This window comes from Brienomyrus brachyistius, chromosome 16 (genome assembly GCF_023856365.1).
Source record: "Brienomyrus brachyistius isolate T26 chromosome 16, BBRACH_0.4, whole genome shotgun sequence".
In the NCBI taxonomy this organism is placed as follows: Eukaryota; Metazoa; Chordata; class Actinopteri; order Osteoglossiformes; family Mormyridae; genus Brienomyrus; species Brienomyrus brachyistius.
This window is the reverse complement of record NC_064548.1, coordinates 24,419,019-24,441,783: the sequence shown is the minus strand read 5'-3', so window position 1 is coordinate 24,441,783 and position 22,765 is coordinate 24,419,019. Positions and strand designations below refer to the sequence as shown.

General features: G+C 50.0%; 1 protein-coding gene and 1 long non-coding RNA gene across 2 annotated transcripts; both read left to right on the top strand.

The window, feature by feature from the left end:
- Positions 1–89: 89 nt before the first annotated feature.
- ly75 (lymphocyte antigen 75) lies at positions 90–21,781 on the top strand. The gene is made up of 35 exons (XM_048978317.1): positions 90–346; positions 1,805–2,176; positions 3,190–3,363; positions 4,012–4,173; positions 4,681–4,791; positions 5,243–5,383; positions 5,531–5,722; positions 6,027–6,178; positions 6,417–6,524; positions 6,755–6,843; positions 6,925–7,094; positions 7,438–7,637; positions 7,752–7,894; positions 8,494–8,575; positions 8,852–8,923; positions 9,177–9,294; positions 9,390–9,425; positions 9,571–9,740; positions 10,651–10,715; positions 12,135–12,211; positions 12,388–12,521; positions 12,861–12,966; positions 13,055–13,209; positions 13,353–13,479; positions 13,770–13,987; positions 16,256–16,418; positions 16,716–16,877; positions 16,972–17,094; positions 17,284–17,469; positions 17,613–17,836; positions 18,804–18,981; positions 19,131–19,292; positions 19,724–19,846; positions 20,171–20,335; positions 20,587–21,781. Exons 1-35 carry the CDS (start codon positions 250–252, stop codon positions 20,760–20,762), a joined length of 5,133 nt encoding a protein of 1,710 aa, XP_048834274.1. The 5' UTR covers positions 90–249; the 3' UTR covers positions 20,763–21,781.
- On the top strand, positions 13,997–16,245 carry LOC125709679 (uncharacterized). Its single transcript, XR_007382807.1, has 3 exons — positions 13,997–15,826; positions 15,906–15,949; positions 15,984–16,245. It is a non-coding gene; the product is annotated as an uncharacterized LOC125709679 (long non-coding RNA).
- Positions 21,782–22,765: the final 984 nt, after the last annotated feature.

The window sequence follows — 22,765 nt, the reverse complement described above, 5'->3', positions numbered from 1 at the left end:
AGGCGTGGTCATCCGGGCGTGACGCCGAAACGGATGACCAATCGCGGAGGCGCGTCTATGAATAGGGGCGGGAAAAAGTTGGGAGGGGAGAGAGGGGGAAAAAAATGGCCATAACAGCGAGTCGAGGCGGGGAAGGTGTGAGCCGCGCTGTCAAAGTCGTTGTTTTCGCCTTGCAGGTCGCTCGTCTTTGAAGCTCCTGATTCCTAAAATAAAACCTGATAGATAAAACCAGGTGATACTTCCGTAGATATGGGAAAGAGTGCGCAGGCGGCGCTCTGCTTGTGTCTACCCCTGCTTGCGGGACTCCTGAAGGCGGATTCCGGCAGCGCGGGTCTGGCGCGATCTGGTAAGATCGGGCTTCGGAAAGTGCGACCGCCTCGCTGTCACTCAGAGTCACCCTGGCCCCTCAGCTTTTAATGCCGTAGAAGGAGTTTCGTGACGGATATACATCACTTTAACGGCGCATTGTTTTAAGTTACGTGTTTGCAAAAGCAATAAGCGGCATCGACTCTGCAAGCTTTATGCGTGACGTTGGTCCCGGGGTCCGAAAGTCTGCTCCGCTTTGGGACGGAAAGTGTACAAAGAAACGGAATATATATCATTTGATGTTATTGCATATTATTGTCCCTGCCCCTAATAAAAAAAAATCAAATCCACTTTCTTTTGCCGGGGATATGCTGGAAACACCCGTAAACTGAAACTAAATGTGGCCCCGGCGAGGCGAGATAGAGGCGTCGCGGCACGGAAGCTGTGCAAATAATCAATAATATTAAGAATTATACATATTTTAAAGATGCAAAAATGCGCATTCTGTAGCCGATAGTCTAATCTGCATAGCGGGCAGGCAGTGCGAGGTAAAGGGACTGCTGCCTAAATCTGTGCTGGAAGTTTTCAGCCGACGAGAAACGCTGCGGAATGTTTCACCTCGAAGCCTATTTGGCTGATACATTTCAACTTGGTTAAAAAGAGGATAAATGTTACCAAATAGCATTATATTTGGCTCTAGCTTTTCCTTTCTTCCTGCAATGATCTTTGCGAGCATGATTTATATTCCCCTCAAAATGGTGACATTTTATTCTCTATATTTGACGATTGTCCATTTTTTATTCCTTAAGAGCATTTCTTAAGCTCAGTTCCTCTTTTTAAACTATGTTTACATAGGCGTCTATCACTGTAAGCATTACTAGGTCTTTATATCCCGAAATTACCAGTTTAACTCGCAGCCCAGAGATCTGCCCTAAGATAATCTAGGCCCACTTGTCACTTTCATTGGTAGTGATCATGCTAGTTTTTCTGTTTGATAGGTAATCAGTGAGTCATGATTAGGAAGGGGCATGTACACCTCCCTCTAATTTAATTTGTTGTTCTTTTGTAATTGAATCAAGATTTTAGTAGAATGACGTCCCCTGGATTATCCTGCCCCTTGGAAATTTGTTGCTGAAAGTCAATTGGATTTTGTTTTTGTTTTTTTGGTGGGTGGGGGGTAGCTAAGCGGGGATGTCTATGAATAATTTACAGGATCATAATGCTGTTTCCTTATTGGGTGCTGTTTTTTTTTTTTTTTTTTGGACGGGAGTGACTGTTTACTGAAGAATCATGGCACATGACGGGCCTGTAGGTTCTCCTGAGATGTTTACGCTTTTTTTTAATGTGTGGTCCTGTTTAGTTCTAGCTGTGTCTGAGACTGTCCTTCAAGCTCACTCCGTTCAGGTTACTCGTGTCTCAGAGATACAGGATAGGAGCCATTGACCGATCGTCGGACAGGCAGGCTTGCGCAAGTCAGTTCCTTTTCTCTCTTTCCCAGGTGATGACGCCTTCACTATCCGTCATGCCAGCTCAGGGAAGTGCATCTTGGCAGACGAGCAGCAGCAGCTGCAGGTGGCTGAGTGCAGCGGCTCCCAGGCGGAGATCTGGAAGTGGGGGACTGAGCGTCGCCTCTTCCACGTGTCCAGCACCAAGTGTCTGGGCCTGGAGGTGCGCAACAAGGTGCTGCGGCTGCTCGACTGCGGCGACCCCGGCAACATGCTCTGGTGGCATTGCATGGATGGGGCTGTGCACACAGAGTACCGGATGGGCCTGGCTGTGGTGAATGGCACCATCACCGCCAAGCGGGACTCAGCTGACCGGTGGACCAGGGGCAAGTCCTGGAACAGCATCTGCCAGCAGCCCTACCTGGGTCAGTCAGCTCTGTTGCAGCAACATCTGGTCCAACTGCTTGGTTGTTTGTTTGTTTGCCTGCTTGGTTGTTTGTTTGTTTGCCTGCTTGGTTGGTTGGTTTTTTGCCTGCTTGGTTGGTTGGTTTTTTGCCTGCTTGGTTGGTTGGTAGTGGGTGTAGAATGAGTTGGGTGGATGTTGAAATGTTAGTCTATTTTTTTACTCTTGGTAAAGTGTGACAGTCAAATTTTTTTGTCTTGTTAGGCATATTTACCAGGATACGATATGTAGTTTCTTTGCTCTCCGGAAGCTATGATTAATGATATTGCTGTACTGGTACGGCGGTGCCACTCTTTGGTGACTGGTTTTCAGAATGCACTGCTTGCCTAGTCAGGCACATCTTGAAACTGTGTCAGCTGGACCTCTGCTGCTTCATCAGCTATGCCAGAAGAGGCCTTTCTGACAGCCAACATTATCTGTTATTTAGAGAGAAGACACTTCGATCTCAGCAGCTCCAGTTTCTTTGGCACAGTGCAGTTTAACCTGGATGCTTTGAGTCATGCAGCCCAATTATGCCTGTACAAGAGAATTTCCCCCAGGGATCAATAACGTATATCTTATCTTTACCAGTTGTTTTAAGTGAGTTGTATATAATTGCGCTGGTATGTTTGTGTCATAGTTCTGTAATAATTCTCCTGAAATGTTCTCGAGGTATATTACGCCTGAAACGAAACTTTTTGCTCTCCTTGCCGACAGGAAGTCGTACACTTTGTCAGTTTGGTCTCCAAAAGCGTGTCTGTTCCCATCCCCCTCTAGCATTTTTCCTTCCTTTTGTCTTATTATAGACGTCTGTGACAAATGCCAAAGAAAAGGGATCCTTTCTTAAATTGGAATCTGTTTAGGGAAGCGTTTTGAGTTTCGCTGCGGTGATGTGATGTTCTCTGTGGTGGCAGGGAGGGGGGGTCGGGTAACAAGATGACATCGCTGCTGAAGCTGTATGTTTTCACCCCCCCCATTCCTGACTTGCCCCCATAGTCATGCACACCACCCTGGGGAATTCCTATGGAGCACCCTGCAGTTTCCCCTTTCTCTACAATGGCAGCTGGGTCCATGGATGCCTCCCAAACGACCCGGATGATGGGCGCTCCTGGTGCTCCACCACCGCCAGCTTCGACGTGGACAGGAAGTGGGGACACTGCCTCAAACCCGGCAAGTGCCTCCCTCCTCCGTCCAACTGCGAGAGGTCCAATTTGGACAGTGGTGTGCGGAGAGCTCCCATCACTGTGGATGGTAACTAGGTCAGGGAGGCATGAACTGACTTTGTGACCAGACACTGGGACTGGGGCTGTCATACCTGTGAGAAAGCGAATCCAAATGCCTTCTGCGGATCGTTCGGCAGCTATAAGAAACGTTTCTTTTACCTTAGCATAATTCCGAATTCTGCCTTCAATTTTGGAATTGCGCTACAGCCTCTGACTGGTTCTCAGCCTTCTTTATTTGTTACAGTTTGGGTTTCACTCCCAGTTGTGCAGAGGGTTGCATTAGGACCTGGAATGTTCCTTAAGGCTCTTAGCTCACAGGTGTTCCTCTGTAATCCGTCATTAACAGGCAAGCGAGGCAGGATCCTGGACGGCTCCGGCTGTCTAGCAGGACCTCGCTTAATGGACCATTAAAACTGCGCGTTGCCTTTGTTCAAACCCCATCACTTTGTCTGATTTTTTTGTGCTTCACATCATAGACCTTCCGCAGTATGATTGACACTGTTTATTAATATAATATGACAGTTATAAGCGACTGTGCATATGTGCACTGTAATCTCTTGCGAAGTTTCTCACTGTTTTTGCCTTCCATTCACAGAGAGCGGCTGCAAGGTATTATGGGAGAATTTGAGCTGGGGGTCTTGCTACCAGCACAACCTGCAGTCAGCTCTCCCCTGGCATGAAGCCCGTGCTTCCTGCCGTAGTCAAGGCGCCGACCTGCTGAGCATCACAACCCCGCAGGAGCTGGAATTGTTTTCAGGTGAGGCATCGGACCTTCGTACAAAGCATCGCCATGCCTGCCACTCTGCAGTACCGTTCTGGAAAGGATTAACGGGGTGGCCTTCACCTGCCCTCAGAGCCGCAGTCCGGTCCGCCGCAGAAAATCCCATTTGCACTTCAGCGTGCCTGAATTGGCAGGACTTTCACAGCAAGCAGCACTCAGAAATTTAACTGCGAATAAAGAAGCAGCAGCTTTTGGCTAAAAGTAAGCTTCGGCGTAGGTGTTGAGCACCTGGACTTAACTCCGCACCGATGTGCTGGGTGTCTGCGTACCTTCTGGTGCCTCATGCAGCACCACATTTCCTCATAAATAACTCGGTTCAATCAAAACTTTCTACTCACACACGTATAAGAATAGTGATAATATTAGCAGTGACGAGTGTAGCATGCCGCAGCTAATGGAACGGAGTTGCACAAAACCCGGACAGGCCTCATATCAGGAAGGCCGCTCTCTGTAAACATGCTCCTTCTTTTTCTCTACATCCAGCAAGGGCAGGTTCTCCTGCTCAGGTTTGGATCGGGTTGGAGCAGCTGGACATGAATCAGGGCTGGCAGTGGTCCGACGGATCACCCCTCGCCTTAGTCCACTGGGAAGAAGGTGATTATCGGTGCCGAGCAGCATCAAGGAGGCCGTGCCCGGGAGCGCGCCACCCGCCGCTTGGCAGGGGGGGCGCAAACAAAGGAGTCCTTTGTTAAGATCGAGGTCACTGGGCACACGGCGTCTGGGCATTGTTAGGGACCTTGAATAACACACCAGTGTGCTGAATGCGTCCTTTATGGGCTGGCTGAACGCGGGGACGCCTCTGCTGCGACTAACGCGTGGGGCCGTGCCTGTCCTTCCCACTCCTGTTATTGCAGTTATGTACGTGACTATGGAGGTTGCAGGTTCAAGTCCCGTAAGGTGGGACCTGCTGTTAACCCCAAGTATGTCAGTAAAAAAAAAAATAATTTATAGTGTAACAGTGTATGCAGCTTTGCAGGAGATGAAACATTGTTAGGCGATTGCTAGCTGGGCTCCTGCGTCGATCCTGGTTGCCTCCTTTCCCCAGGAATGCCGAGCACCTCCGTCTTGAGCACACTGGACTGTGGGGTGATGAACTCCAAAGGATTCTGGGAGAGTGCAGACTGTGACGAGAAGCTGCCATACATTTGCAAAAAATCCCTGAACCAGACAAATCCTGAATCATCAGGTGAGCCTCTGATGCTGCCTTTTGGGGGAGCGTTCAGCCCTGCAGTCCTCGTAAGCAGTGAAATGGAGATTCCAGTGTCTGCTTCCAGGACGTGTTCCCCTGGGAATGCAGTGAATGCGGCCCCATCTCTGTCATTGCTCCCCCCAGCACGCTGGGTGGACCGGCCCACGAGTTGTGAGGCAGGTTGGCTGCCCTGGAACGGCTTCTGCTACAAGCTGGAGAGGGAGCCCCCACGCCCCATGTTTGAGGCCCAGCAGCGCTGCGGGCAGATGGGCGCCAACCTGCTCAGCGTGAACAGCCTCGCCCACGTGGAGGCGCTCAGCTCTGCCTTCCATGCCAGTATGCCCCGCCTACATCCCCAGCTGCACCACTATACTCAGTATATTATTTAGGAGTAGTGTATTGTGGTAAAGACTAGTAAACAAGGTTAACATAAGCTGCAGCATACGTTTGGAGTGAAAGGATGGTGCTGCAGCCTGTGAGAGCAGGGACAGCCTGTGAGAGCAGGGACAGCCTGTGAGATCTGCTCATCCCGAGCTCAGTGCACTCCAGAGCCCTGCGGGTGTTTGTGTCTGGTTCACGGGTGTGAGTGGGTGTGCCCAGGCTTGTGACTAGGCCGCGACACTGAGCTCGGTCTTCGCAGATGACAGTTTTGACGTCTGGACCGGCTTGAGGAGTGAGGGCCAGCAAGTTCTTTTCCATTGGGCTGATGAGTCACCGGTCACCTTCACCTACTGGGCCAGGAACCAGCCAGCTACACAAGGGAATTCCACTTGTGTCTCCTATTCAGGAAAGGTATATCTCTCTGGGACCTTCCTTCCCAAAGCCTGAACCGCTTTAACTATATGAGGGGAAAATCTGTAAATGCGATATTAAAATAATAACGATAAAACATGTAAAATGCGGATATGACGTTGAGCTTTAATATGGGAACATTCACGTCGATCCTCGTGTGAAGCTTGCTTACCAGCTGATTTTTATTCTCATGCAAGAAACGACGAATCCTTAAGCTTCCACTTTTCTCTGTGAACAGGGTCTCCTGTGGAGAACCGTCCCGTGTGAGAGAAAGCAGGCGTTCATGTGCATGAAGAAGGGAGAGGTGAACGACAGCGTGCTGATGACTGGCTGCCCGGAGGGTGGGGTGAGTCCTGTTGGGACGGCCTGTCTGCCCTTCCCGAGGGACAGAAAATACAATAAGCCAGCCCAAATAATAATAAGCCCAAAGTGCCTTAGCGTGAGCTCAGCTGGGCAGGCAGGTGTCAGTGCGGGGGCTGTGTGAGTCAGCCTGAGTGAGACGCCTGATAACCAGGGAATGGTGCGATCTCCTGTTGGATCGTCCCCAGCGCTGAAGTCCCTCCGTCTGTCTCTCAGGACTGGAGACGGCACGGTAAAGCCTGCTACAAGGTGGACTCCAGTGAGATTTACTTCAAAGACCGGTGTAACCTTACCATAATGAACAGGTGAGCGAGGTTGAGCGGGCAGTCGCAACCCCGCATCCTACTGGCCGTGGTTTTACCCAAACTGTGCCGTGCCCACTGCAGGTTTGAGCAGGCCTTCATAAACAGCCTGATCCGGGACTACCAGACGGCCAACGAGTCGTACTTCTGGATCGGGCTGCAGGACGTGAAGAACACTGGGGAGTACCAGTGGATGGTGGGCGAGAGCCCGGGCGACCGCGTCACCTACACCAACTGGCAGGCGTTTCAGCCAGGTAGGCGGTGCGAGAGCGATCCGGCACTCTGGGGTGGATTACACGGCCTGGCTGAGAAGTGGAGGAGGGGCCAGAGCAGGAAAGCCATCGGCTGTAGTTATGAAATCGCATTGCTGAGTCTCGAGGTTGAAGGTTACCAGCATGAGCACTAGAGGCTGAACACAGATCCCAGTGTGCCATACCGTGCTCCCTTTCAAGCGTTAATCACGAGTTAATGCAGCTGGTATTATTGCATTATTTTGGGCTATGACCTTTTGCTGCAGTGTTGCCGATCCACCTAGCGGGGGCGCAGTTCTGTCGCGCGCTTTCCCTCCACCGAGCGTGTGTCCGGTCCTGCTCGCAGATTTGGTGGGGGGCTGCGCTGTGCTGTCCACCGGCAAATCACGGGGCAAGTGGGAGGCGAAGAACTGCACCTCGTTCAAGGCCGGCTCCATCTGCAAGGTGGAAATCGGGCCCCACATGTCGCCAGAACCAGAACCGGACCTCAGCCTCCAGTGCAGTCCTGGGTGGGTCTCCAGTCCCAACATCCACTACTGCTACAAGGTAAAAAAATAGCCATTGGGTTCGGGAGTGTGGCCACTTGGGGGGTGAGAGGGGCAGTATGTGTGCAGTATGGGTTCTCTGGGTGTCTGTTTCTGACGCTTGCGCCCCCTGCAGGTCTTCCACAAGGAGAGGGTGAGCCGCAAACGCACCTGGGAGGAGGCGGAGCAGTTCTGCCAAGCCCTGGGGGCTCACCTGGCAAGCTTCAGCCACGTTGACGAGATGAAGGCCTTGCACGGCCTCCTCCGGGACTCTGTCAGGTCAGGCTCCTGGTGACCTTTGACCTCCACAGGGCAGGGTAGGAGCTCGGCAGGTCGGGGTCCATGCGTGTCGTCTTGTGACACTGAGTGCCAGCCTGGCTTTGAGGAGATGGGCCGGTGTTCAGTGGGTTCGGTTGCAGTGAGACGGGCAGAGTCCTGTCTCATGTACTTTAGGGCGTGTTGTCACAGCGGGTGTGTTTAACGGAAGAATGTGAACAATGCGGAGACTGGGATGGTCGCTCAGCCCTCCCCGGCCCTCCTGGCTCTCACACCCCCTTCCACCAAGAGGACCAGGCAGGCGGAGTACGGAGGCCTGAGTGGAGGAGTCTGTGATCAGCCGCATGTGCAGCATGTCTGCCCGTCCTTCCTGATCCTGCCCCCCCTGCAGGACGCTCCACTGTCACAGGCCTGCCTGGCACTCGCTCACTCGCTCGCTCACCCCGGCTGTCTGTCTGCAGCCACCGGGAACAGCATGTTCGCCTGACGTAGTGATGCAGGGCCTGGCCTTCCTGCCAGCACTGACTTTTGCGGTTCATGTTGATACTCGCGATGTTCTTCCCAACAGTTTCTTATTCCACCTTGTCCTGGTCTCCCCACAGTAATGATCGGTACTTCTGGATTGGGCTGAACCGGAGAAACCCCAGCGCTGAGAATACCTGGGAGTGGTCTGATGGAAGACCAGTGAGTCCAGGCCACCACACTCAAACCGTCACTAGTGCAGACTAGTGGTCACTGAAGTTACATTACACTTTGTGATGTGCTGTCAATCACGGTCTGATTAGATTGGTGCCAATGAGGTAACCAAGGGGAGGCGGTTGAAACCAGTCAGTGACCAATCGCCCCTCCCACTATAGGAATGAAAGCCTCATTTCCTCTGTCAGTATTGTGCACTATTAGAAGCATTTCACAGATGGTGGTGAAGGCACGTTAGAAACTGACTCTATGACCCTCTTGCAGGTTTCCACCTCCATGTTCCAGGGCGAGTTTCTCGAGGATGATGCGTACAGTCGAGAGTGCACAGCCTTCAGGGTAAATATGACATGGGGACCAGACCCCGGCCATCCCTCGGGATTATGCTCGCTGTTCCCCAGCTATGGTGAGAAGCTTCTCCTGCCCCCACATGGATGGGACAGGAAGTGCAGTTCGGTCGGCGGGCATATTGTGGCAGAACACGCGGGTGGTTTCGGGGAGTTCAGATGGCCATGTTAGTCATACCTGGAGCGCTTCGTGGACTTCTTTGTGACCGCTGACCTGCGGTTATCCGTCCTCTGTGTCGACACAGATGCAGGTGAGAACCTTAACAACGTTCTTGTTCATCCTGAACCTGCCGCTGAGGACCTTCTATGCCAGCCCGTTCAACTGCGCCGCCCAGCTGGAGTGGGTGTGTCAGATCCCGCGGGGTAAATGTCACACTGCCTCTCTACGTTCCCTGGCTGATTTTCTGCTCCTTGGCCGTCCTAACTGATGTTCCCTCCCATTGTAAACCCCCCCCCAGGCAAAGTCCCAGAAACCCCAGAATGGTATAATCCAGGTAAGCTTTCCTCTCCACTCGTCACAAGCATGCTTTAGTTCTCGTCATGAATATGACGTGACATTTTTTTTGCTTGCAAATCTACCCTTTGCCCCCCCCCCCAGCCATGAGGTAACCTGCATCCCGGTGTGTGTGTTTACTTCAGATGGACACCATGAAACCTCCATCTTCATCGACGGGAGCGAGTTCTGGTTTGTGAGCAGGCCCGCCCTCACCCACGAGGAGGCCAGCCTTTACTGCTCCTTCAACCACAGCAAGCTGGCACAACCTCCAACTATTAATGCCTTGAAGCAGATCAATATCCAATTAAGCAAGGCAAGGTCCTTACATTGCTTTCATTTCAACAACAGCAGTAGGCTGCACTGTGGTTAGTCTTCCGGGCCTGGAAGTTGACTGTTCAGGTGGCAGATGATAGTGTTGCTGAGTGCTGGATACAAATGTGCACAGTAAGCGTGTGTAGGAACATACATACAGCACTGTCGCTAATCTGCAAAACACAAATTGGCTCATCCATGGTACATATGGAAGAGATGTGTAAGTAGCGCCACTCTTTCTGTCATCGATCTTGATATGTTTTCATCCCTGGCATTTATTACGAGTCTTGTCGGAATCCACTGGGCAGTGAACTCAGCCCGTCAACGTGCCTGGTTTTGAAAACACTGAAACTATCCCAGGGTTGGGAAAATGAGTGAACAAGAGGACAGAGTGTCAAATTGTAGTGGGGATTAAATATTCAGCTGTTGAATGTTGGAGAAAAGCTTTAAGCCAAAGACAAGCTTGACATAAAAAATCACGCATAACGGTCAGCGGTTTGCTGCTTATGTTCCGGGGGGGGGGGGGGGGGGCTGCTAACCTAATTTTTTCCGCACACCCTGTTTTTATTGCTTATTTTTCCCTAACATGGTTTCTGCCGCTTGATAGCAGAACTGTGCGTTGGGGGATGCGGATCCTGAGGTCTGACTATGTTGCTTTCATTATTGTTCTTTTGTTTGTGTTTGTGGAGCTGTTGCCGACGAGAATGGAGGCCGTCGTTTGGAGAATGATGCTCAGTGGAGGCTATTGAGCAAGACCTTTAATTTCCCCAGAAACAAAGTTGCTTTGTTGCCACTTCTGTGACACGGGGATCGCACACCACAACTGGCAGCCCTGAGAGCAGGGCATGCTGGGATTGTAGGCCTGGGGTGGGGCTGCGACGTGTAAGTGATGGTCTGCGATGTCTTCTCAGATGTCCGACAGCAAGCAGAGTTGGTGGGTGGACATGGAACACCCTGGGCCTCACCATCCCATAATGTGAGTCTACGTTGCCATTCTCACACACACACACACACACACACACACACACATATACAAACCTGTACTCATGTCTTTGTGGTGACCATCCATTCATTTCTGTGGGCGAAACCCTAATCAAAACAATGATGACCTTAACCCCCTACCCAGCCTTAACCTTAACCATAGGTAACCAAACAAAATACAAGATTTGCCATTTTTAGTTTTTTAGCCTGCAGTCACAGATTTTTTGTAAAACGAGTTACCTGTTGTGGGGACCAAAAAAGTGATCAAAATAGCAGGTTTTTATTACATTGTAAGGATATTTTGGTTCCCATAATGATATATAGTGGAACCATGGTTCTCGAACATCTTGCCTCCCGTATAATTTGGTTCATATTGTTGTTCATATTGACCGACCAACCAACCATTTTGTGCTAAAACCTGCCTTAACAGAGCACGTGTCTTTTTATACATAAAGGAGAGAACGTGTGCGTATGCATCGAATGTTAATGCTTACGTGATGAACGTCTCTGCCGAATTGTGCTGAGAAGGTTGGTGATGGTAGCGAACGAAAAAGGAAATTCGTGAGAACCGGAGTTTAAAAAGTATGTAATTGTATGTCATTAGCTCTTCACAGTGCAGGGAAATTGCAGTTAAAATTTCATGTATTTCATTTTATTTTCCGGTTCTAAAGTTTTTATTTCTGGTTTTAGCATTAGGTGTGTATTTACATAGGCAGTCATTTGGGGGTCTGAAAGGATTCATCCAATTTACGTTATTTCTTATGGAAAAAATTGATTTGGTTTTCGACCAAATCAGGTCTCAAACAGCCTTCTGGAACAGATTAATTTCGAAACCCAAGGTTCTACTGTATATACTTAACCTACAAAGACACACACACACTCATTCACACACACTAGGGTTATTATCGTTAACTTTTTTTCGTAAACAGAAATAAAATAAGATACAAACATCAAATTAAAAAATTTCAGCTAAACGAAAACTATAAATACTGATTTCAAAACTAACTGAAATGAAAAGAAAACAAATGTGACATATTTCCCATTTCTGATTTTTAATAATATTTAGGTAAGCAGTGAGCTGTTTACCGCTAATTCCTGGAACGTCTGCCCATTTTGGAGACATAAATACATAATGTGCACTGTGTTTTCATGTAGGATTCTCTAAAAATTAGACACATTCAACTTTCAGTCTATCTTTTTCCGTAAAGTTAAACTGAAACCAAAACTGATTCTTGCCTGTTGTAACTGCTGGGCTTTTTAACTGCGGCTGTAAACCACATGGGGCCAAGCATACGTCAGAGGGGCCCCACCTGGGTCTGGAGGGGCCCCACCCTGTCTCTTAATGTCCTCTTACTGAGGAATCCGAAGTCGTCACCTTCTGCAGATAATCACCATGATCATTCTCACTCCTCAGATCGAGCCGCCTGCAGTACTATCAGTCGGTCTTCTTGGGCCAGTGCTCATCACTGAGCATGGCGTCCATAATCCCAGGTAAGCCGCTGTCATGCCCTTTGCATTCAGCCTCTTCGCAGAACATAAAAGCCACTTCCTGTCTCGTGACCGAAAGCTCTTTAGCGGATGACGTCACGCAGCCTCGTGCCCCCAGCGTCTCGCTCGCCACCGCGCCCGTGCGCTGTATCTGATATGATGCCTGGCCCCCTTCCCAGAATACAGCTACAAATGCAAGCAGGCTCTTCCGTTCATATGCGAGAAGCTGAACATCACGTCGGTGGAGAAGGACCACAAGCCCCCTCCGGCCAGCCTTCCCTGTGATGGAAACTCTTTGGCTTTCAGAGACAAGGTTGCGCCCCTAACCCTAACCCCGACTCGCGGCTCTGGGGCTTTAACCATGTGTTAAATTGCACTTAGATATTTTTACTGTTAATCCTGCTGGTACAGTCCATACATTGTTAACCAGTACAAGGTCACTTTGAGCCTGGAGCCTGTTAGTAATAATTTTCCTCCAATTAGTGTCCCATAATTGTTGGTTCTGATGTATTTAGTTCTGCGGTAATGATGGGTTTTGGTGATGAGGGCCGGTGGGAAGCTAGTCCCACATGCGGCCGAGCCTGCGGGTGACTGCTAATCGCGTCGGGGGCGGCCTGCCTGCCTGTCTGATGGTGTCTGTTTGCACTCGCAGTGCTACATGCCGTTCAGGCCTCTCTACATGTCCTTCGGAAATGCCAACGATCACTGCCATACTATGATGGGAACGCTGCTCACCATCTCCAGCCAGGTGGAGCAGGGTGAGTGACCCCATCCCCCAAAAGCCCAGAACCGCTCTGTTTCAAACCCGTTCCATCTCCATGGGCCCGTCTTGCCGTGCCTCCTCAGACTTCATCATCTCGGCCTTGCCGAACCTTCCCCCGAAGTCCTGGATAGGCCTGAGACTGAGACTGCAGGACACGCACTGGGTGGACGGCTCCTCTCTCAACTTCCTCAACTTCAACCCCCTGCTGCTGGGGCAGGTGCGGCCCATAGTGGTCAACGTAAGTCGTCTCCACCCCCCATTCTCCGACATTGGCTTCTTCCTCCTCCCCACAAATACTACAGCCTCCCAGAATGTACCATGAAGGTGTCCCTGATGGAGGAACCTAGCTGACCCTGTCTCCCTGTCCCCCCCACATGCCAGTTTTTTGAGCCCGATAGCATAGGGATGTGCGCCTACATGTTCAACCAGCCCTTGGCCATGATGGGCACCTGGGACTATGCGTCCTGCAAGGAGCTGCATTACGTCTCCGTGTGCCAGCGGTATATAGGTGGGTATGTCCCGGGACAGTGACGATGGCGCTGATGGTGATAAAGTGTGGCATGGTGATGAAGAGCTGGCATTTTTATTTGTGGCCATCAGCTTCAGTGGGCCAACTGCTGTGTCTGCAGTTTTTGCTCCAGTAGAATCGCTCAATCACGTAACTGTAAATTGTAGACCATTTCGCTGGGCATCTCTGCTGATGGTTTGGAGGCCGAGGGCCTGCTACTCGCTCTGCCTTCTGCATGTTTGCTTCCATAAAGCTTGTGTGTCTAAAACTGCGGGTCTCCCTGTTCGCAGAACCAGTGAACCATTCCGTGCCCGAGGGGAACTTCACTGTGGGCAACCACACCTACAGCGTGCTGCTGGGCAACATGACGTGGGCGGGGGCCCTGAGGAGCTGCAGGTTGCAGGGCATGGACCTGGCCAGTGTGTCGGACACCTTCCAGCAGGCCGGCCTCTCCGTCACCGTCAACAAGGCCAACACCTCCATGTGGATCGGCCTCATCAGCAGAGACGTAGGTGCCTCTCATGATCATCGCCCAGCCTCACATCAAAATGTCGACGGAGGTACTGAGCATGTGGGGTACTGCTGTGTGTGGCAAGGGTGTAGGTCTGGTGTCAATATTGGTAGGAACCAAATCAGCCTCAACCCCCCTCCAAAATACACGGTATTATCACAGTATTGGTAGTACGTGTCCTTACCATCGATAAAGGGAAAGTACAAGAATTACAGAAAATACAATATTTATAAATTATAGAAAATTAACATCCTGGGCTTCAAGTTAGCAAAAAAATCATGACACATTAGCTACGTATATTTTTAGCCTTATTCTCCAAAAGCAATAGAGCAAAGAGAAAATTCTTATGTATCAAGGGATGAAGGAGCAATGAAAATCATGCGCTTTATCCCCCTCAGAGGATGAAATAATGAAAAGACGTAAGTTTTTCTGTTTCGGACCACAGATAGGGGGGACTTCTCTAGTTTGCTGCCCGTCAAGTGAATGTTTAATGTAAAATTGAATGAAGTTTTTTGACCCCACATGCGTTCAGCATACCGTCACAAAAGATTAACCACGGAAAACGCGCCGACTGCAATAACTCTACCAAACATAATTATCTGAAATCCTTTTGATGTGCGATTATAATAAAAAGCCGAACCATATGGATACTCGCTCACTGCGCTCTGGTTTCGAGCGGCTGCACCCCCCCGTCACGACTTGGAGCCAGAAAGCTCACGTGACGCGAAACTGCACATAGGTCAGGCTTCGCATTTCTAGGTTCCATCCTGCATCTCCGTGAACTTCAAAGGGGACAACAATGGGTTAACGAGAGCAGACATGGAGGGGAAGCAGACACCACTGGGGGGCCACCCTTGATTTTGCACAGCAAATGCCAGCAGAAGGAAATGCGTTTCCTTTAATTCTACTCTGAGGATCTTAACGGGAAAAAAATTTGGAGGTTACTAAAAATATTTGTAGGGACATTTTGGATTCTCCTGTAATATTCGTTGGTCCCTACTATCCATACCAAAATCTACGTCCTTGGTGTGTGGGACTTCATTTTCCATGAGGCTCGGTGAAATCCCAGGGGGTGCATCTTTAAAGGTCAAAGGTCACATTTAAGTGTCAATAAGCTATGCACTTCAATTATGAATTCACAAATTTAAAGGTGCTTAGTCATGATCGAAGGTGCCGCTCACTAATATACTTTGCTCATTCTCTGTTTGACTGAAGATTAATCTGATGTACATAATCCTGGTCATTGGCAAACTGCAACGTAACAAACATACTCCTGTCTCCGGAGCCGGTAGTTTCCAGCATTTTCTGCTTTATTTCCTCTTCCAAGCAAAGCCGAATTTTTCCGGGAAAGGCGCACAAGCGTTTGATCTCTTTCCAGAGACTGGCAGGTCTGTCTCGCAGAGCAGGCCTCCTTCTCTCAGCGCGAAACAGGCCTCGCCAGTATCTGCAGGCCTACGCGGGCATGCTGAGTCATCGCGAGTCAGCGCTCGGGGGCAGTTTGACCCATCGATACCACATGACTCTGTTAGCCAGTGATCTGGACCCCACATTCGCCAGAGAATAAGTGCTGTCATGGCAGCCGGCCCTGACGCTGTGGGGGGTGGGTGCTCCTGTGAGCGGGGTGATGCTTTACTTTGTCATTCTAGGTGAGAATGAGGAACGGAAAATGAAGAGAAGTGTATTTTGTTTGGTTACTTATGGTTTTGGTTAAGGCTGGGTAGGGGTTCAGGTTGTCATAGTTAGCATTAGCATAACAAGGCAAGATGCTCCCAGTACAAAGGGCCAAAAAACAAACCCGTGTGCAGCCATATGCTGGCAAGTACAGGCGGCTGCACAGTGGCTGCACGGCGGCTGCACGGCGGCTGCACGGCGGCTGTACAGGCGGCTGCACGGCGGCTGCACGGCGGCTGTACAGGCGGCTGCACGGCGGCTGCACGGCGGCTGCACGGCGGCTGCACGGTGGCTGCACGGCGGCTGCACGGCGGCTGTACAGGCGGCTGCACGGCGGCTGCACGGCGGCCTCGACATGGCCTGGCTCCGTTTGATAAGTCCGAGCAGAGACAGAGACAGAGACCCCCTGGGTCGGGGGCTGCGTTCCCTCCTCAGTCGGTTTTGTCATTTTCATAGTCATGTTTCTTGGGGTCCTGCCTCCTCCCCCCCCTCCCAATTACCAGGACATTCTGATTTAGTCCAGTATCAGGGAAGTGAGGGGCCAGTACTGCAGGGTAACACCTTTATCCCCCCCCCCCCCCCTTCCTCCCTCAGGGTGGGACCCACTACCACTGGACAGATAACAGCCACACCGTGTTCAGCCGGTGGACCTCGGAGCCCACGGCGGGGGACTGCGTCTACCTGGACACCGACGGCTTCTGGAAGGCCACAGACTGCATGGAGGAGCTTGGTGGGGCCATCTGCCATGTCCCTATCGGTAAGTGCAGCATAACCCTTCTGACCAGCAGAGGGCGTAGTGGTTAGGGAATCAGCTAAAATAGCTTCTGTTAAACATTGAATGGGCTGTTATGTAGGGGAAGAGTAATTAGGGTTGATATCTCTTTAGATGACTGTATTATAGGTGGATTTTTCTGGTGTGTTAGTAGTTAATGCCATTGCAGCTGTACACCGGGCAAGTTAGCACTAAAGACAGGTAAGGGTCCCCCCTCAGAGTGCTGGGTGCCCAGCTGCTGGTGTTTCTGGCCCAGTGAGCCTCACTCTCCCCTTCCTGCAGAAGAGATGAGCAACACGACAGACCAGCCCAGAGCGAGGTGCTCGCACAAGGGCAGTGGTCCTAACTGGATCCCCTTCGGGAACAGCTGTTACAACTTCCAGCTGGCCTCCACCCGGTGGGGCGACTCGGGCGGGAACGTCACCAACACGTGTAGCAAGCTGGGTACGTGGCGCCTGCCTCAGAGGGTAAAGGTCACCGTGGGCGTGACCGCGACAGAACCAGGAAGTGAAGAATCTGTCTATGTTCTTCCTGTCAGACCCCAAAGCTGATATACTGACCATCAGGAATGAGGCAGAAAACCGCTTTGTGAAGGACCAGTTGTGGCATTTCAAGGACCTGGTGCAGTTTGTCTGGCTTGGAATGATCAGATCTGGCAGTAGTGAGTTCCTGCCTTTGTCTCTTCCTGAGAGTATAATGTATTTTTTTTTTCTATGAGCTGATTTCCACTAATAGAGTATGCACCCCTCTGGTGAAAATGGTTCAGTCCAGACGCTCGTCATCATATGATGCTTGATGAAGCCGTCGGCCTGGTTCTGATTTGTACCCCCTGCCATTTTCTGGGGCACAGAGAACAGCTTTCAGTGGTTAGATGGCACCAACGTCCAGTACTCCAACTGGCGGAGCGGCAGACCCAACGTCACGCAGCCATTCATGGTGGGCCTGAGTCTGGAGGGCTATTGGGAATTCTTCAGCAACCCCCTGCAGTTCCCCACCTTCAAGCAGAGAAGCATCGTGGCCTGCAAAATCGAGAACGGTCAGTTTCCATCCTGTGCCAGCAACCGGAAATAGACTGATTATCGGAGGGCATTTAATACGAGATTAACAGACGGCTGAATTACAGCCACTCTTCAAACCAAATACAGAGCTTGGCTAAAAATGCGCTTCTCCTTTCCCAAGACCCAAAAGACGAGTTCAAAAAATCGGCAAACGACACCGGGGTGTATGGCAACTGGAGTTACTACGCTGTCCAGGGTAGGATGACGTGGTTCGAGGCGGCACAGGCCTGCGGGAGCGGGGGGGGCCACCTCGCCAGTGTCCACAGCCGCGCCCAGGATGCCCACCTGGGGCCCATCTCCAGGCGAGATGGATTCTCCCTTTGGGTCGGCTTGTCCAATCTGAACGTAAGTGCTGCTTACAGTGCTTACAGTTTCCAGGCCTACGGGCTTCCGCTGTGACCCAGACACTAAATAAAATGGTTTCTGGTCAGAGGTGCGATTTCAGGTCCAGAAATTAAACATCCATGTCAGTATTTTGTTTCAGCCAATCTGTTGAGTGACTATGACTCTTTGTACTCAGCTGGTTGGTTGAAATAAATCTTGGTTCTGGATTTGAACTTTCTGTATCTCTGTTTAAAATACAACAGCTGTTAACTTACTGGTCCTTGCATGTGTTTTCTTGTAGATAGATAGATAGATAGATAGATAGATAGAAATATAGATAGATAGAAAGAAAGAAAGAAAGAAAGAAAGAAAGAAAGAAACTTTATTAATCCCTCGGGTAGATTCCTCTGGGAAATTCGGTAAATTGTACAGTACTGTGCAAAAATATTAGGCAGTCAAAGAAAATAATGTTTAAATAATCTTCACGTTGGTGTAAATGAGACTCGTCATGTCAGCTTAGCCAGTGTCCCACAGTCTCCCTGTTATTCCCAACAACCATACAACACCCCCGACCACTAGCACGCCTCGTATATCCGATCAATACCTCATCAAAATATTTAATTAAGCTAATTAATTGGGCTGGTGGTGAAATTTAGCAAATACGTGGAATGGCTGAGGTGCCCCAGAGGTTTTGGGGCTGAAGAGGTGCTCATTTAACTCTTCACCACAAAGTGTTTAGGGATCAGAAATAATTCTTGTTGATTTTTTGTGTTGCTGTTGATTTGCATACGTTTTATAACGTTGAATTTTTGTTCTGGGAGAACGTACACTGTCCTGACAGATCAATAGCCTTAAACATTTCCTTTAACTGCCTGAGACTTTTTCTGTAGGTGATAAACATGATCATGTGACGTGCTTATGATGAACAGCTCTCATCAGTCAGCTCTGTGACCGGTCACCTCTGCCCTCCATCCCCCACCCCCCGCAGGAGAGTGGTCAGTCCTTCGAGTGGTCAGATGGAACCGAATACAACTATAGACCACAGGAGCTTGTGGGCCAGGAGCTGAAGGACCACTGCCTATCTCTGAGCCCCAAGGGATCTTGGGAGTTTGTGGACTGCCTGGCCAAGCTGGAGGGAGCCATCTGCTACAATGCCAGTGCTCAACGTAGGCACCTCTGATGACGTCCCTGCTGGGTGCAGTGATGTTATACACATTGTACAGGAGCTGAACCACACTCACCCACTTAACTGCTATTCCACCTGCTGTTCAGACACAGAACTGCCCCAGGTGACCTGAGCTCTCTGCATCCACAGGGTTGAGCCAGCGGTCCACCGAGGCAAGGATTGGCTGCCCCGAGTCTGTAGGCTCCTCTGAGTGGGTGCAGTACGAGGAATTCTGCTACATGTTCGACATGGCCTTCTTCAACTACAGCATCTTCTCCATGCAGGATGCCAAAGCGGCCTGCGACCAGCTAGGTGGGCCACCCAAAAACTCCCATAGTGCCTTGCTGGGCCTGAACACTGACCATTCAGCATTACTAACAGTATTTGTAGGCTGCAGTTCATTATCTATGGACCGTTCGATAAAAATCTGAAACTTTGGCCAAATAGCATATTTCCTGAGTTGCTGTTGTCATATGAAATTTTTTCCAGTGTAAAAATGTTAAATGTTGAAATTATTTAGATTTAATATGAAAGACAGCTGCTTGCACCTGACGATCTAGTAAGTGCATGATAATTCTTGCCATCTCTCCAAGCCATTTATATGCACAGAAGAGTACGTGCCCTTAACCACTATGCCCCCTAATGGCACTGAAAGGCAGGACTGCTGAAAAAAATAAGAGGGCAGGAAAAGAGAAATCCTGTAGCAGTGCGACTATATCTGCAAGGATTCTGTTCCCTCACAGGCAACTCTGCTGAACTGCTGGCCATCCACAACAGCAAGGAGAATGAGTTCGTGTCGAGGTACGTGTCAGAGAACCCATTCATCACCAGCCGCGTCTGGATCAGCACCAGTCTCAGCTCCCCAGGTACGATGGAGTGATTGCTGTGGAATTGCTTCCCAGAGTGGGAGATCTGCATGTCCCCTTGTGTGTCTCTGTTCCAAAGGTTTTGAACTCTCCCTTGCTTGTGGGCTGTATCTGAGGTCAGTCCTACGCACAGAGACCGTCAGCCTCAGAACAGGAGTCGTATTTAATCGGAAACAAAAAGCACATTTAGTGACTGTTAGCAGCGTTAGCCCTCGTGCAGAAAGCTGCCCTGCCCCCCAGCGTGTTCCAGCACAGATACCGCATTCATCCTAAACATGACAGACGTGCATCACCACTGTGCCGTCCCCTACGTTCCTGCTGCAGGTCAGTCAGCGGGTGCCAGTGAGGTTTACTCCAACTGGGAGAGCGGCGTGGTGGTCAGCCTGCCGACCAAGCCTGTCTGCGGCGTCCTGTCCGCCAGGGGAGGCTCATGGAGCCAGGTCAGCTGCGAGAGAGGCCTGGGCCGCGCCGTCTGCAAAGCACCTGCCCGTGAGTGTCTCCCCTGCACCTGGCCAGGCCCCGTCTGGCTGCTCTACACCTTTTGATACTTGTTCTTTAAAGTCTTTGTACAAATGGGTCGAACGGGTAATTCGAGGGGAGGGGAGGTAAAACGGCATCTGGCAAGCAGGTAATTCTGATTGGCTGGCATCCTTTGGGCTGTTAACGAGCTCCACCTGACAAATACTGCCCTGAATGTGCCGCTCCCATCTGGTGACCCATCCCGTGTGCCTGCGCCGCAGGCTCCAGAGGTTCCCCCGTCGCACTGGTCTTCTTCATCATCATCACCATCATACTGGTTGCCGTGGCCGCATTCATCATCTACAGGAAGAGCCGGGCCCGGTTCTCCTCGACGGTGCGGTACAAGAGGAACTTCGACGAGGCCGACAGCACGAGCATCATAACGCAGACCGAGTGAGTCGCCTTGGGTGCGTGAGCCTTAGAAGAAAACGAACGAGCGAATGAACAAAGAAACAAAACTAAGGCCTTTTCGTCGGCGGGACGTCAGCTGGTGGCCGAGCAGCCTGCATGGGTGTGTCTGTGGCCAGAATCCCTCAGTACTCCTCTGGGGTGAACATTCACAGGGGGATCTGCTATCTGCTTTTAGCCCCCCCCCCCCCGCCCCCGCCCATCAATGTCCCTTCACGCCAGGTCAGTTGAGCGACTGCACTGCTGAGACACAACCTCTCCCTCATAAGTCTGCAGCTGGTCAGGTGGGTTTTTTTTTGGCTTTTGAACAGAAGTACTGAGGATGTTCTTTTAAATGTCTTTTTTTTTTTGTGGAGGATTTTTAATGATTATATAAGTGTAGATAATTTTAATTTCTTAACCCTTCTATACGAGTGTGTGGCGCTCAGGAATGAGCAGAAACTTTGTCTCGCTGCGATTCGCAGAAATCGAAATACTGTCTGTCCCGATTAGGCAGGTGTTTAAATGGTGAAGTGGAATTATCTGCATTTTGCTAAATTGTGTACAATTACAGAATCTAAAGCCATATAACAGCCAAGCATAGGGCTGAGCCTGCACTCGGCGCACTGCACCACCCTTGTAATCATTAATTGAAGTATTTCATGTGTAAAAGTTCATTCATAGGCTGTTTATATAACTGATATATGCACTTAAACTACTGCAGGTTCTGAGCACTTTAAGATTTCACTTTGTGTCCTTATTGGTTCCGTCTGAACTTTTAAGCACAAATATTTGGAGAAAAATGCCTGAAATTGCACTCGTTGTACAGTCATGGCTACTTTTGTAAATAGTTGAACTTATTTTAAAATATCAGTAAAATCTAAACCAAAGATGCTTTTCAATCTTAGCAGTGACATTCCTCGTGTGTTGATCAGCTTGCAGTCACACTCCTATTAATACGGCTGCATAAACATAAAATGGTTTTTCTTTGCCTCCATTTGGTCTTCCAATAAACTCCCTTTAAAGGACGCTCAAGTGGTATTTTGTGTTCTCTGGGTTTGGATCGGTATTTAGGAAGCTCATACTGGAACATTAGTTGTGAACCTCCTCACATGCTGGAGCTTGTAGACAGGAGCTGCACCTGCTGGGCCTGTATGAGAATGGATACACCGACAAGATACCACAGTTATAATTGAGGATTAAAACATCTCACCCCAATTTGTAATCTGTCACCCTGCAATAAATCTGCCAGTCATGGATGGAGCGCACAAGTAATGCAAAGCAGCAGAGTGAGATTAACGAACAGATCACAGGAAAGGTGAATCAACTGGCTCGCTCTCCAACCTGCACACGCTCGCAACAGGAAGTTTCTGCAGCCGTTTGAACAAACGTAAAGGCCTCATGCCCAGCTTGAGCTGCTGGAATTGTCATGCGGCCATCAGGAGAAATGGACAGTGCTCACAGATTGGGGAAACTGCAAATCCGGGTACTCAGATTTCAACCAGTAACCATCACAGAACCTTCACAATTAGGACAACACTTTGCAGTGAAGTACAGCAGCGAGGCTATTAAATCGGGACAAACTGCCAGAGCCACAAGGCTGGTGTTCAAAGCAAAAGTGAGACAATATAGTTAACAGCAAGGGCAACAACCTCACCTCTATACCCCACCAAACCTACAAAAAAACCCTGAAGAAGCCTATTTCCATGTCACATTTTCCAGACCTAAGAACATCTTGGAGTGTCATTTTTTTCAAGGCTTAAAATTAGGCTTAAGAATTAGAATGCAAATCTTACGCATGAAGGACAGAAACGCGCCTTTGAAACCCAAGGTGAGCAGAACATCAGTGCTGGCTTTAACCCAGGGGGAAGCTGAAGTAACCAATGAGGTTTAGCCTAACAGTGATTGACAGTGCAGAAAAATCTCTCTCAGGGCATTTTCACCCCAAACAAAACTCCTCGTTCAGCTAAACATTCAGGCTAAAAGGGGCGTTAAGGTTTAAGTCTTGCCTCA

Coding starts and splice junctions, on each gene's coding strand:
- ly75 (XM_048978317.1), top strand. CDS start 250: ATGGGAAAGAGTGCGCAGGCGGCGCTCTGCTTGTGTCTACCCCTGCTT. Junction 12,522..12,860: donor CTTTGGCTTTCAGAGACAAG/GTTGCGCCCCTA, acceptor TTGCACTCGCAG/TGCTACATGCCGTTCAGGCC. Junction 19,293..19,723: donor AGCGGCCTGCGACCAGCTAG/GTGGGCCACCCA, acceptor GTTCCCTCACAG/GCAACTCTGCTGAACTGCTG.